The 14,009-nt window shown below is 52.8% G+C and overlaps 1 protein-coding gene across 4 annotated transcripts in view; it reads left to right on the forward strand.

The window, feature by feature from the left end:
- The window catches only part of FUBP3 (far upstream element binding protein 3), a 50,830-nt gene that overhangs the window by 17,837 nt on the left and 18,984 nt on the right, over nucleotides 1-14,009 (forward strand). For 3 of the 4 annotated variants that reach the window (XM_053908432.1, XM_053908434.1, XM_019420796.2), the window contains exons 3-7: nucleotides 6,254-6,287; nucleotides 8,685-8,734; nucleotides 9,117-9,188; nucleotides 10,442-10,499; nucleotides 12,690-12,852. In XM_053908432.1, coding sequence (XP_053764407.1) covers nucleotides 6,254-6,287; nucleotides 8,685-8,734; nucleotides 9,117-9,188; nucleotides 10,442-10,499; nucleotides 12,690-12,852 — 377 coding nt within the window. The remainder of the gene's footprint in view (nucleotides 1-6,253; nucleotides 6,288-8,684; nucleotides 8,735-9,116; nucleotides 9,189-10,441; nucleotides 10,500-12,689; nucleotides 12,853-14,009) is intronic. The other variant, XM_053908433.1, reaches the window with a different exon arrangement.

Below are 14,009 nucleotides of genomic sequence, written 5' to 3' on the forward strand. Positions count from 1 at the left end.
CGAGCAGGAAGAGGGATGAGAGGCGGCAGTCAGTGCTGGGGCGCGGGGAGGCCCAGGGTTCCTGCTGCCGGGGGGCATGGGCGTGTGGGCCACTGTGCACGGCCCGCACCGCCTCTGGCAGGAGCCCGCGGGGGACCGGGGTGTCTGCTTTGGAAAGAGAGAAACTGAATCTCAGACACGCCCGCTCGCACTGTCCCCAAAGCCCACGCTCCCCCGTAGTGCCTGAGGCCTGGGGGGCGGGGTGGGGATCAAGAGTGTCCAGTGGTGGTTGGTCTTCCAGCAGGGGGAGTGAAGACTCCCCCGGGTGAGGTGGGCGGGGGTGGCCCTCAGGGAGTCCTTCCCAGCTCCTCCCCTCGTGTGCACCCTCTTCCCTAAAACGCACCCCTCTGAGAATTGTGTCTGCGCCGGACACCCCGTGCCCTTCTCCTTTCCGTGTCCCCGGTCACATTTCCCCTCGGTTTACGGAGGCACGTCACCGTCCCCGGGTGCCTCAAGAGGCAGGAGTCCAGATTTCTGGACGGGGATTCCCAGGGCGACAAAGCACGAGAATCCTCCTAAGACATACTGACGGGGAAGCATCTGATTTTGGTTCTATTCAGGTAGCAACTTCCGGCAGAGGCTCAGGCGGTCCCCTCCTCCCCTCCATTCATCCACCCGTTTTAGGATTGGAATCGAGAAGTGAGTGGTAGTCATATGGGTGCATAAAAACATGTATGTGTGAGCTGGAAAGAGGAAGTGAGACTTGTTTTCTTTCCTGGCAAAGTATGGTCTGGCTGGTTCGACAGTTGGCTTAGCCGACTGGATACGACACAGTAGATCAACATCGTCCACAGGAATGAATGAATCTGTGGCGTCGACGACCGAAGCTCATACACAGGATTTTAGACGTCAAGTTGAAAGGGGATTTATAGCTGTTCAAAATCCTTCTAGGAAACGGGTGACCCAGACTGGCCCTCTACCCTGGCCGGGTGCAAGAACCACCCAAGGAGCTTTTAAAAGCACGTCTGATGGCCCAGCCTCTTGAGAAAACGTGCAGAACTAAGCACGCACATTGTCATTCAGCACACAGCTACACCAGTTTGTCCTCCAGAGACAAAAACCTGTCGCGGCTTTATTCGTAACAGCTCAGATTTCCTTCAGCAGGTGAATGGTTAACAAAATGGCACATCCGTACCACGGAACGCTCCTCAGCAGTGAAAGGAATAAACTCTTCATACACTCGGCAGCCTGGATGAATCTCCAGGTAATTCAGCTGGATGAAGGAAGCTGATCCCAAAAGGTTGCATACCGTGTGGTCCCATTTATGTAACGCTTCTGGGATGGAGAATAGATGAGTGATGGCCAGGGTTTGGAGATGGCGGGGTGGGGAGGCCCCTGTATAGAACAAGAAAAGATCGCTCCTGGAAGGAACCCTGAAGCCTGAATTCCCTTTCGTATAGATAAGGATACCGATGTCCGGGGAAGCGGTTTGCCCCGGGGCAGATGCCCCAGAAGTGCCGGAAGGAGGACTTGAACCTGAATCTCTGTCTCCTGTGCCATGATGGGGCACGCCTGCAAAGGGGAGTTCCAAAGTGGGAGAGTAGGGTGTGAATCCCAGTTCTGCCGTTTGTTAACTGTGTGAGTTTGGGCAGGTTGCCCAGCCTCTCCGAGCCTCTGTTTCCTCACCTGTGAGATGGAGACGATACTCACCTCGTGAGGTTATCCTAAGGATTATAACAAGTTATTTTTGAACTTGTAAAACACTGCTCACACTATTTCCATCCGAACCGGTTAGCACACGCACGTTAAAACCCGTGTAGCCGAAATAAAAGGCTTTATGGGATATGTACCCTTACTGTATATCATACGCTGTTTTTTTATCTTCGTTTCTAACAAAGCTGCTCGTGATCCCCAATATTGAGTTCATGGCCACCGGTTTAAACGAAAATAAGGCCTAGTGCTACAAACATGTATCACAGACTTGTTTTTCCTTGGGTCAGGCAGCGGGTAGGTGCTTGGACTGTGGAGGGGTGCGGGTGGGGTTCCCGGCACCCCCACAGGCTTGGAGACGAGGTCAGGTTACTGCTCACCCAGAGCTTTCTCCTGCCCTCCTAAGACTCTGCTTCTTGAGGGCCAAGGTGGCCTGGTGCACCGTGTTACCCTGGGACTGGCCCAGTGCCTGGGCCAGAGAGGCCTGACCTGGAGTACAGCTTCGGGAGCACAGACCCTGACCTGGGCCCTTCACCTTCTGTCAGTAGACGGGGCCTACTGAGAAAGCACCTGCCCCCCTGGGCTCTTGTAGGCCTGAGTGGGCTCAGCGGGTGAGGCACCTACAAGAGCCCGCTCCCCAAAGCATATTAGCTTGCAAGTGAGGGCGCCCTTATTGAGAGGAGCTTGGGTTCGCTCTCACCTTTTACAAATGACAATTTGCAAAAAGTCCTGAGGGATTACTTGCCTAGGGACTTTCAGCTGACCTCAGCCTGTCTGTGTTTTGTGGCCCTGGCTGGGGAGAGTTGCCTCCTTAGAACACGGGAAGCCTTTGTGCTGCCCTTGGGAGAAAAGTGTTTTAAAAACGCTTTGAAAATGGGAGAAATCCCTGCAGCTGACCGCAGGCATCACAGACGGGAGCCGAGGCCTGGAAGGGCATCGGTCAGAGTCACAGGGAATCCAGGCACGGGTGCAGGATTGTTTCCCAAATCTGCAGAAGAAGGTTTGGTTTATTTATTTGTTTGGTCAGTTATATAAAAGGTGCTGATGTTTTCTGTCCTGGCCGACCCGCTCCCCCGCCTCTGGTCTGCTGCTCTGCGCACCTGCGAGGAGGACGTGGGTGCTGCTGTTCCTCGGGAATGGGGGTCGGCTGTTAAAATGCATCCATATTGAAAAGTTGGGCATGTTCCACAGTGAGGGTTGGTAGCATTTCTTTCGGAGAAGAGAAAGGAAGACGGTTTTCTCCTCGTGGCAGGGGGGCGGGGCGGGAATGTGTCCGGTGCCTTATTTTTCTTCAAAGATCATTATTGAAATTGGCAGAGTATTACTACTCTTTAGAAAGAATTTCTTATATCGTGGCGTGAATCTTTTCTATGGGGGAGCTCATTTTCCCCTAGCCCAGATGGCTTCCCATTATGCGGGGTGCCAGAGTAGATGAGAGCCACACTGTGTGTGCATGAGTGTGTGTGTGTGTGTGTGTGTGTGTGTGTGTGTGTGTGCGTGCACACATGCCGGAATGGGGCTGAGCTGAACTCTGGAGGAGAGATGAAGCGTTGTTGGCCAGCACGCACCATTAACAGGAAGTAGAACTGATGGTATGCAGTATTTTGCCTTTTTTACAGTAAAATGACTGTAGTTACTATTGAATTGAACTTGATAGGTGTTCCCGCAAGCCTCCTTTATTTGACTCCCCCCCACTTTCATCATGAAGACCAAGAGAAGCCCGCCCCCCCCCCCCCCCCCGCCCCGTTCCTGGAGTCAGATGTTACCAGGCTGCTGTGTGAGTGCCTAGCGTCCCTGATCTAACTGCTGGTTTTCATTTTGAGGCTTCAAATGGGAATGTTTCTGCAGGAACCGAAACTTTAAATCGTGTGTTTCAGCCTAAGACTGCGGTATTTGCATGGAGGAAGGGGGCTGTGTGTCCTTCCTAAGAGTCCAACTCGAGTTGAGTCCAGATTGGAAATTGATTTCATTTTTTTTCTTTAAAATTTTTTTCAATGTTTATTTTTGAGAGAGAGAGAGCGCGTGCGTGTGTGCCTGAGTGGCGGAGGGAGGGGCAGAGAGAAAGAGAGAGAGACAGAATTTGAAGCAGGCTCCGGGCTCTTAGCTGTCAGCACAGAACCCGATGCGGGGCTCGAACTCAAGAACCACGAGACCTGATCGTGACCTGAGCCGAAGTCGGACGCTCAACCGACTGAGCCACCCAGACACCCCTGATCTCACTCTTCAGTGTGGCTCTCATCCATGTCTCTGGGATGATGGTGTGTGTGCTTCTGGTTTCAATCTTTGCAAATGCCTCCCCTTTGTCAGCAAGGCATATGGCCGTAGTGTGTGTGTGTGTGTGTGTGCACGTGTGCAACACCTGTGACACATAACCTTACCGACAAGAGGAATTTCCTTTATTTGTGACAGGCACAAAATTTTAAATGGCTTTTGACCAAGAGCCTCCTGAACGTTCTCGTGAACCTCATGAAGTTCTTTACGGTGGCGTTGCCCTTTACCCTGTTTCTGTGGCTTTTCGGGCCCAAATCTCTGAAGATCATCCGCCTTTTGAACATCTCTTACCAAACAGCACAGCGGGCCAGGAGCCAGGGCCCAGCTGTGTTGTCCTGTTTGGGAACTAAGCATCTCTCTGCGTTCTTGGCATTTCAAGCCATCTTAGTCTTCAGTGTCCCTGTGTTCAGTGTATGTTATTCTTTGTCCCTGAGAGGAATTCTGACAGTGAGCAGAGAGACCGAGCTGGACCCTTGAGGAGGGACAGGTAGCCAAACTCATGGGCACTCTTTTGTGGGCGTTCTTCTTTATTCTTCTTCAGCCTGTTTATTTCAGACCCACTGCCTTCCATGACGGACGTTCCTCTCTCGCGACACCCAGGGGCTGAGTGCGTGATGGGGGTTCCTTGCCCAAGGTTGTAACTGTCCAGTCTCCATGTTGCTGGGAATCGTGAGCACTGCCCATCCCAAGTGAGAGAGAGCATTTGTCATATTCAAACTGGAAATGCAAAACGAGAATTTTAAGATTCAATGAAAAACAATTCTCTTATCCCTGAGATAAGCAGATTAATGGTTTATTGTGTCAATATTTTGGCTGCAAACCATTATCTTGCCATCGATCCGGAAGAGATACGATATTGACTTGGTAGCCTCGTCGTTTACTTTTTGCTAACATTGTTTCTTTATGTTTTTTCTTCTTCTTCTAAACTATGACCTGAGGGGGCACCTGGGGGGCCCAGTCGGTTGAGCGTCCGACTTCAGCTCAGGGCACGATCTCACGGTTTGTGAGTTCGAACCCCGCGTCGGGCTCTGTGCTGACAGCTAAGAGCCCAGAGCCTGCTTCAGATCTTCTGTCCCCCTCCCTCTCTGCCCCTCCCCCGCTTGTGCTCCCGCATAAACAAACATTTAAAAAGTACATATCACGACCTGGTTTCTTTTCCTCTGTCTTCTTATGACCAGCTCCTGTCCAGTCAGAAGGACAGGGTTAAGTTCACGCAGAAAAAAAAAGCAATTGGGAGCCATGGACTCGAGATGTCAGACTAGTTCCCTCTTTGTTCTGAAGCTGATGTGACGGACCCTTCCCCACTTCCCTCCTGTCTGTCCCCCGCACCACTCTCCCCAGAGACCTATTTTTGAATGTCTCGCCAGCACATCGTAAGGTCCGTTCGGTTCCTTGGAATATGTTCAGGATTCGTACTCTTTCCGTGTCTGCTGACCGTGTTTCCCGGGCCGCGTTTTCCAAAAGAGAGACACCACGGATTCCTTTTTGCTGATGGCTGGCGAGGGAGCCGCTCGTCAGTAGCTGAAAGAGGGGAAGCTGGAACGGAAAGCGTGGCCAAAGTGGTTTTGTGGGACTGTGATTGCAGAGTGGGTTTTCATAGTAAGGGCCGTTTGGTACCACTGTCTCTGTGAAACGGGCCGGACAGACACTTGCCCGGTCTTCGCGTCCACGACGTGTGGACTGTGGCGGTGGGTTAACGAAGAGGCCCGAGGGGGGGAAACGCCAGCTCCTCTCCCTGAGATGTGTATGTTTTCGGGAGGGCGGGGAGAATTGCGGGGTGGGGTGGGGTGGGGGGACGCCCCGTGGCCGGCGGGAACATATGTGCACGGTCTCAGTGACCACAGCTGCCGTGGAGCCGTCCTTAACAATGCTCCCGGGCTCGGAGGGTAAATCTTCTCATTTGTTTGAAAAAGAGAAAGAGGGAACCCGCACTATCTTTACATTGAGTTTGGATCCCGAGCAGGAGGGAGGTGGGAAGGGAGAGGGATTTAGGCGAGCGGGATTTTCTCCCAGGCCTCTCAGCATGTGGACACACAGATCAATTTCTTATCCTGCGTTCAGCTGGACACTGGGTTAGAGACCGTGTTGATCAAGACGTCCCCTCCTGTTTCGTATCATGTAACGCGTTCGTTGCAGCCCCTGAGCCTAAATTACTGTTTGCTTTCTTTCTGCTGCCTTTTTTTCCCGCCCCCCCCGCCCCCCGCCCCCGAGATGGGAAGGACTTGTGTAAGGATGCAGTTAGTTTATCCGTGCTAATGCTTTGATTTTTCTTTTCTCTTTCTCTTGGCCACAGTAGGTAACCAGTTAGGGGCCTTGGTACATCAAAGGTAAGCAGTGGGTTATGTTTTATTATTTATTGATCATTTCTAATTGTTTATTGATCCCACCATCTGTACCAGAGTGTTAGCAAGTCAGAGGTTGAGAGTGTGAAAAACCAGGAGCTAGATTTCTTTAAGGCTCAAGGGTTTTTTTTTTTTGGTTTTTTTTTTTTAATAGTCCTTTCCCAGACACTGGAAGCTCGAGGGATAAATGAACAGGGAGTATTAAAAATCAGCCACTATCGTATGTAAACTTAATAGACCTCTAGGATGTGGGAGCTGCTTTTTTTCTCTGTCCACCTACTTCTAATTTAAAAGGAGAGACTGTGAAATTTCCCATCCTGATTGGACGGCTCTCCCCGTGTTTTGAGAACCCTTAACGTCTTCATCTGAGCAAACGCGTCCCGAAGAAGTGTGAGTCACTGGGCTTTCGCAGGATAAAGCTTGTGATTCGCAAGGCCTGGGAGGGCAGAAGCCCAGGGCCCACCCCGTGCCCTTGCAGCAGGGACTTGCCAGAGAACCTTGGAGAGGTGCCCATGTGATCCCCTGCCTCAGTTTACCTTCATAGCCTTCCCTTACAGACTGGGGATTTAGAGAGATACAAAGCCCCCTGGGCTTTAAACAGACCAGTCTCTGTAAGGTGCAGTGTTTGCAGTCACAACGTTATCCTTTAAAAAGCATGAAATACACAGGAAAGCCTGGGACAGCGTCTCTTTCCTCACGGGGGAAATTCTGTGCTGCGCATCAGTTACTGTAACACATTAGCCTTCGTTTTCACCAGCAGCGATACAGCTCTGTCCTCTTGTGTGCTGCACAAATGGTGGGGGCTTTCTAGAAATCCTCAGGCACCAGTCAACCAGAAGATTTAGCCTGGGTGTTGCTGTGTTACTGGTTTGCTTTGTTTTTTAATGAACTAAAATAATTTAAACGACGTCGTTCGTATCAAACGTCACTCTCCTATAAAGCCTTAATTAGTCAGAATTTTACTTTCCAAGACGTCCGTACCTTGTGCATTAGACAAGCTTCGGGCCCGCAAGTCAGATGGAGCTTTGTCTCCAGGGAGCCCTGAGCAGCCAGCCCCTCTTCACACACTTCTTCCTCAAAGAGGGTCTGCTCTCACCGTCCTGAGGGCGGAGGACCTGCCTGAGTTTTGCGACAATTTGTGTTACGATAGCGTTGAACCCCGTCAGTAAATTCCCCAGTAACCCCTGTTGGGAATAGACAGCAGGTGCCATGCACACGAGCCGCAGTCTCGTGGCTGCACGTATGGGAGCACCGTCACCCTCCACCCCAGCCAGGAAACCCTTCCCACGGGGACCCCGTGCCTCTTTCCGGATGTGTTGGGCCCGCCGAGGCTTGGCGTTTTTGTCCGCGGTTTACTGATTTAGGAAGCTGGAATTGCCTGATTTCGGGCTGAGCTCCAGTAAGTACCCCAAGAGCCAGAGAGGATCCCTGCACACGTATAAACCGGGGGAGGTGAGCTCTGGGAGGCGAAGGCTGTTAGCTCTCCTCAGACTGACACGCTGGCAAGTGCTACTTACGCTATTGAGTTCCTTCCAAGTGCCACACTTGCCCTAAAAACGTGCATTTTATTCGATCCTTTCCGTGATGGGTAAAAATCCAGCTGTGCGAGAGACGTTTAAAAATGCTTATTACCCTTTTTTCTTTTTAAACTACTTGCATTTAGCATCCTCCTAAGGTAAATGTTTAGATTTGATTGCTTTCTGGGGCGTCGGGCAAATTGGATATTGTCCGCAATACACTATATGGCAAATCGGAAGGTTTGTTTGAAAGAACCAGCACAGTAGTTGTTTTAAAAAAAAAAAAAAGTGAAAAACAACCCAACACGTAAAGGACGGGATAGCGTTTGACAGAAGCACCTGATTATTCCATCCTGGTCAGCACTGATTAGGCCTCTGTTGGATGCTGGTTCCACTGGGAGTATCTCACCCTAAACATCAGATAAATTAGAGGGAGGCCAGAAAACAAGAAAAAGATTGGGAAACGGGGAATGTTGAAGAGATGTTGAATATCTGTATCTAGAAAGGAGACCAGAAGAGAAAGCTAAACTCACTCCGCAAGCCCCAAAGAATGTTTAAGTGTTAGGCAGTACTGAGAAGAAAAGGCAGTTGTTAGGAGAGTTGACGGTTTCGTGAAAAATCAGAGGTTTCTTCCTCTGACACAAGGAAAGAGGAGGCTTGGGTCTTTTCGAGAAGTGATTGACCGGAGAGGGTCCATCAGACGACGCTCTTTTCTCGAGGGCTGTGGCCTTGGTGGCCCAGTCGGCACGGTTCATTTTAAGTCTCTGTCTTCCAGCGTTGCCCATACGGGAAATTTGGGGAAAACCTAAAATGGCTGTGAGTTTCTTTATTCTATATGTTTTTCCAAAATGTTCTTTGTTTTTAGGGCAGTAATAACAGAAGAATTCAAAGTGCCTGATAAAATGGTTGGATTTAGTAAGTATCCGCATTATCTACTTGCCCTGATTAACCTTGCAGTGAGACTGTCACGGTGGTAGAATGCTTTGCACAATGTGTCCCCCAGAGCCCCGAAGTGCTGTGGGTCTCTCTCCAGGCTGAGAGAGATTCGTGGGTCCCTCCCTTGCCACCCCCACCCCTGCCCTCCTCCCCACCGCACCCCTCTCTACAGTTCAGCTGGAGCACCCTGCATTTGTCTGCTGTGTTTCACCTGTGATTTCTTTCCACGGGCTCACCAAGGCCACCCTGATTTGTAGTGCTGCGAGCCAAGTGTAAATGTTTGCTGAGTTAATTAAGTCATTCATGCATGGCTAAAGATGGAATGGGGGGGCACGTTCTGACCTTGTTCAATCTGTTTCAGTTATCGGCAGGGGAGGTGAGCAGATTTCACGGATTCAAGCAGAATCTGGTTGCAAAATTCAGATTGCTTCAGGTAAGGCTTCTTTTTTTCGTAGATCTCAGTTTGGTAGAAATCAGTGTTTTGCCAAGTTGCCCAGATTCATTACCTTTGCTCGTTACTTAGAAGTTTGGGGGCCTGGGTAAGTATATGGGATTGCTGTTTTCCTTGTACTTTTGGAGCCGGACTCCCAGATGAGAACCAGAAAAACCAGGGCAAAAGCAGGCCCAGACACGAGGCCCTCCGCAGTTCCGTGGCTCCTCGTGGCCCCTGCCAGACGCCTGCTGCCCTAGGATCTCTGTTTTCTGCACCAGGATGTTATGCCAGACGGCGGGGCCCGGAAGAGTGCTGGGGCTCTGGGATCACTCCTGGGGTCTGCCCACCAGCTCCCCTGCAGTGGGACCCGCCCTGGCCAGCTGGGGGTTCTGGCTAAATGAGCATGTGTTAAACGCAGTCCAGGACCCTCCCCAGCTGGGTCCGTTTCGACCATGCGACATGGAGAGAGACAGATTGCGGAAGAAGCGTTTTTATTAATAGGTCTAACGACGAATTTGCATTTGTTCTCTTTCCATAGTGGAGGAGGGGCTTTGGAGGAGGACAGTGCGCTAGAGAAGGTGTTATCCACTGAAAAGATACATATTACAGTGTCCTGAGGGCAGCAATTGGTGTTAGTTGTCCTTTTTTTTTTTTTTTTTTTTTTTTTTTTTTTTTGAGTGAGAATTTTGAGAGGCAGCTTTTTTTTAGGAATAAAGTAAAGCATTGTGTGGTGTTGGAAAGCAAGCTTTTCCTGTGTGGTCACATGGCCCGGAACTAGTTCCACGGAGATGCCCCCGACGTCTCAGGGTAGCCTTGCAGTCGCGGTGAGATCATCCGGAGGTGCAGACCGTTAAATCCCTCGCTAGGGAGCCACCGGGCCGCTTGGGAACAGGCGACCTGAAGCCGCTCTGCGAGCGGAGAAACTGAGGAAGAGCGGGTTACGGGGCTCAGGCCCTCCTTGGCACGGAGACGGGTCCGAAGTGAAGCAGGACTGGTCATTAGGGCCCACTCGGCCACCTCTGCCATGTCCTCCCACTTCCCCTGCAGAACTTGTTTCGACTTTGAGAACCTAGGGTGGCACTCCCAGCTTACCGTTCTGCCCGCGGGCGGAAGCAGACCGTCTTTTTCTGGGGCCCGGGCTTCTGTGGGGCCGGCGTAGGAGCCAGCCCAGAGAGGCAGTCTGTACGTGGGGCAAAGGCGCACAGCGGCCTGGCGCCCACCAACACACCTCCTCTTCTTGGTTCTTCTTATAGAGAGTTCTGGGATTCCAGAGAGGCCCTGTGTACTTACCGGAACCCCAGAAAGTATTGAGTAAGTTTATTTTATTTACTTTTTCCTTGTACTCTTCTTCTTCCTTCCCCACGTGGGGAGAAACGGAAGGGCCAAACTGTCACTGAGCACGGTGGATCTGTGCCGCGGCCCGGCCACGACAGCAGGCGCTCCTGCGGAGAAGGGTCCGGGAGGCTGCCACGCCAGGGGAGTTTCCTGTTGAACGCACGCGGTAGCGCGTTTCGGTCCAATTCCACAGTTTCCGGCGGCTGTCCTAACATCTCCTTCCTACACCAGGTTCCTTAAGAGCGTGCGCTCACCCCACCCGAATGCTCTAGTCGACCTTCTTCTTCCTTGGCGCTGTCTCCTTTGCCCGAGCAGGTCTGCGTTCGTGAGCCCGTCACTTCGGGAACCAGGGGGACATGCCGGCACCAGGTCTTTTGCCTGGGCCGGTCCCCCTGCCCTTCTGACACTTGCGAACCAAACGAATTGACTCTCGGTGGCCGTGGCTCCACTCGGGGGGGCTGTATGCGCTGATCAGAGGGCATCTTGGCTTTCGGGGCCCTTGCAACCACCTGACGTTGCTTGCCGCCCCTGGGCCACCCGAGCTCCGAGCCTCGTATCAGAGGCAGGCCTCGTCGATCCGACAGCCTCCTAGGGGACAGGGAGGTACTAACTTCCAGTCTGCTCGCTTCCCTCTTTCCATCCACTGAGTAGCGTTGCACCTGGGGACAGGGGTGCCGAGATTATGTCTGGCTCAAAAGACAGGGCTGTTTCATCGTCTCCATTTCTCCGGGAGTCCAGATGAGTTTAAATTCTCTTGTTCTGCCGTCGCATTGCAAGCAGTGAACCAGAATAAAGATTGCCGGCAGGTGTGCATTCTAGGGCACGCGGGATGGTTTTGCTGGAGTCACGGCATTTTTCTTCCAACACAGGTTAATTTAGCACACTAGCAAAATACTAAAAAGCCGCTAAGCTGAGAAGACCCGCAGGCCGATTCTGCACACAGAGGCTCAGGACTCCCAGAGGCAACATCTGTTTCCCACCTTACTCTTCTAACCGTTCTGCGTCTCTTCTCCCCAGGCCTTCGGGGTAACAGGATTGTAACTTCAGGACAGTACAGCCAGCCTGTGTAGTAGCTGAATTCTTCCCTATTGGAGGAACCAAAAAATAGGTTGTACGTGGTGGTTTAAAGAATAAACAGTGAAAACAAAACAAAAGGCAGCCAGGGGAGATTCTGGTGCAGAAAAGGCAGTTGCCCCGTCAGGTGGCCTCGGTGGGTTGGGTGGTACCGTTTGAACACTGCGGTTTCCCTCCCCCGCCTCCAGATAAACCGGCACCAGGCAGCATCGCAGGGAAAAGCAGGGTCCTGAAAATCCAGCCAGAAAAGCTCAGAGCAGGCGTTTGTGACTCCGCAGCCGCACCGGCGTCCTGCCTCCTCCCTCTCCCACCCCTCGACACCAGACTGGCGGTTCATGGTCTTTGCTCAAAAGTCGTAGATGGGGCGCCTGGGGGGCTCAGTCGGTTGAGCGTCCGACTTCGGCTCGGGTCACGATCTCACGGTTCATGGGTTCGGGCACCGCGTCGGGCTCTGTGCTGACGGCTCGGATCCTGGAGCCTGCTTCCCATTCTGCATCTCCCTCTGTCTCTGCCCCGCCCCCACTCACACTCTGTCTCTCTCTCTCAAAAATAAAAAAAGATTAAAAAAAAAAAAAAGTCGTAGAGCAGGTTGGTTAGGGGGAAGACCTTTGGAGTCTGGGAATTCGGGTGGTGATTACTAACCCTTGCTTTCTTTCCTCCCGTCTCGTCTCTCGCTGCTCTCTCCTGCCCATATTTAACCAGTGTCCTCCCGAGTGTCTACTCTGGGGGAAGCGTCATGCCGGACTGGGGACCAGAGGGAGCAAAGGTGGTCTCTGCCCCCATAGCGGCTGACATTTCTGATAGGAGACGAGACACGTGTGTGAAGTGAATGCCAGACAGCAGCACGAGCGGAGGGCAGGCTGGAAGGGGCTGTGTTGGAACACTGGCGTGCGGTGTGGGTCGCTTTTAAATTCCAGCCCAGTAGCGTGGCGGATGGCAGAGACCTCCCGGGTTGTGGGGGCAGGAGCTGGAGCTGGATGGAGGGCTGCCTTGACTCCCTCGTGTTCTTCCCCCCGGTGCCGTTTCCCCTTCGTGGGTGCCTAGCGCATTCATTTAATGCTCCTTCTCTTGTGATTCTCTTCCCGCCCAAAGACAAGCCAAACGGCTCCTGGGGCAGATTGTGGATCGCTGTCGGAATGGACCTGGCTTTCATAACGACATAGACGGCAATAGCACCATCCAGGAAATTCTTATCCCCGCGTCTAAAGTGGGTCTGGTCATCGGCAAAGGAGGGGAAACAATAAAGCAGCTGCAGGTAGGTGAGCCCTTAGCACAGCGGTGCTTAAACAGACCTTCCAGCCTCGCCGGACAGATGCTTTTCTGAACGTTTACCCTGGCCAGGCCTGAGGCCCGCTGTGATGCCGAGTCCTGCGGCTCCCCCGCCCCCCGCCCCGCCCCCCGAACCTACCACGGCCTTGGGGCAGTGACGCTCTGCTAGGATTTTACCACCAGATGACCACATCTCAGATGAAAAGACCGTGTCCAGAGCTGGGGCTCTTAGCCAGCCGTACGCCCCCTCGTTACCTGTGTGATCTTAAATACGTTTCTGTGTATCTCGAGGACTCGGGAGTCCTCGTCCGTAAAGGCGGGGAAGTGCCTGCCTCACTGTTGTCAAGAAGCTGAAATAATACTCGTGATTTTATGTTTAAGACCCCAGCCCAGAGCCTGCTACTGAGCAGATGCTCTGTGGATGTTAGCTGCTTCTGTTCCAGAACCCCCCATCAGAGACCTGGGGAGCCAAACGTGTTTCGGAATCGAACACCCCCGGCAAGTTCCGGGACCGCACCCTGTAATCCGATGCCTGTTTCCATAGCCAAACACAATGACGGTCACGCTCAGTGAGGGAAGGGTCTAGAAATAGGCTTCCGTGACCTCAGGCTGGCTTTGCTGCCAAATGAGTTAGGAGCAGACTTTTATTTCTGAACTCTTGGGCTTTCGAAGTGGCAGGTCAGGGGTCCTGGTCCGCCGTGGGTGCCCTCTCGTGGCCCGGGCCCCGGACAGGTGGCACGCTTGTGCGTGGGCTCCAGAGCCCTGGAAGCCGGAACCCACCTGCTGCTCCCTCCCTCCCGCTCTGGAGGCCCCGGCGACTTGCTGTCAGAGCCCGCCCAGCAGTGAACGAGAGAAACGGTCGCACCCGCTTCTCAGAGCTGCGCACCAGCCCCAGCGAGAGGACGTCCGCGCTGGGCACTACATAAAAATTGCTCACTAAACTGGGATCTTCTGGGGACCAGGAAAGGAGGAGGGTTGGGGGAACCGGTTTTCCGTCTCGCACTTGGAGGCTCTCTGGCATGGCCTGTATGCCGGCATCCTCGGGGGACAGCGCCTCGTGGTGGGTGGGACGTGGCCCAGCCCTGCTTCTCGTGCGGCACTGCATTCTCCTTCGTGGCGGTGAGGGCCATACTGCGTGCTGCC

Source organism: Panthera pardus, unplaced genomic scaffold (assembly GCF_024362965.1).
Source record: "Panthera pardus isolate Hobbes unplaced genomic scaffold, ASM2436296v1 HiC_scaffold_20, whole genome shotgun sequence".
Lineage (NCBI taxonomy): Eukaryota > Metazoa > Chordata > Mammalia > Carnivora > Felidae > Panthera > Panthera pardus.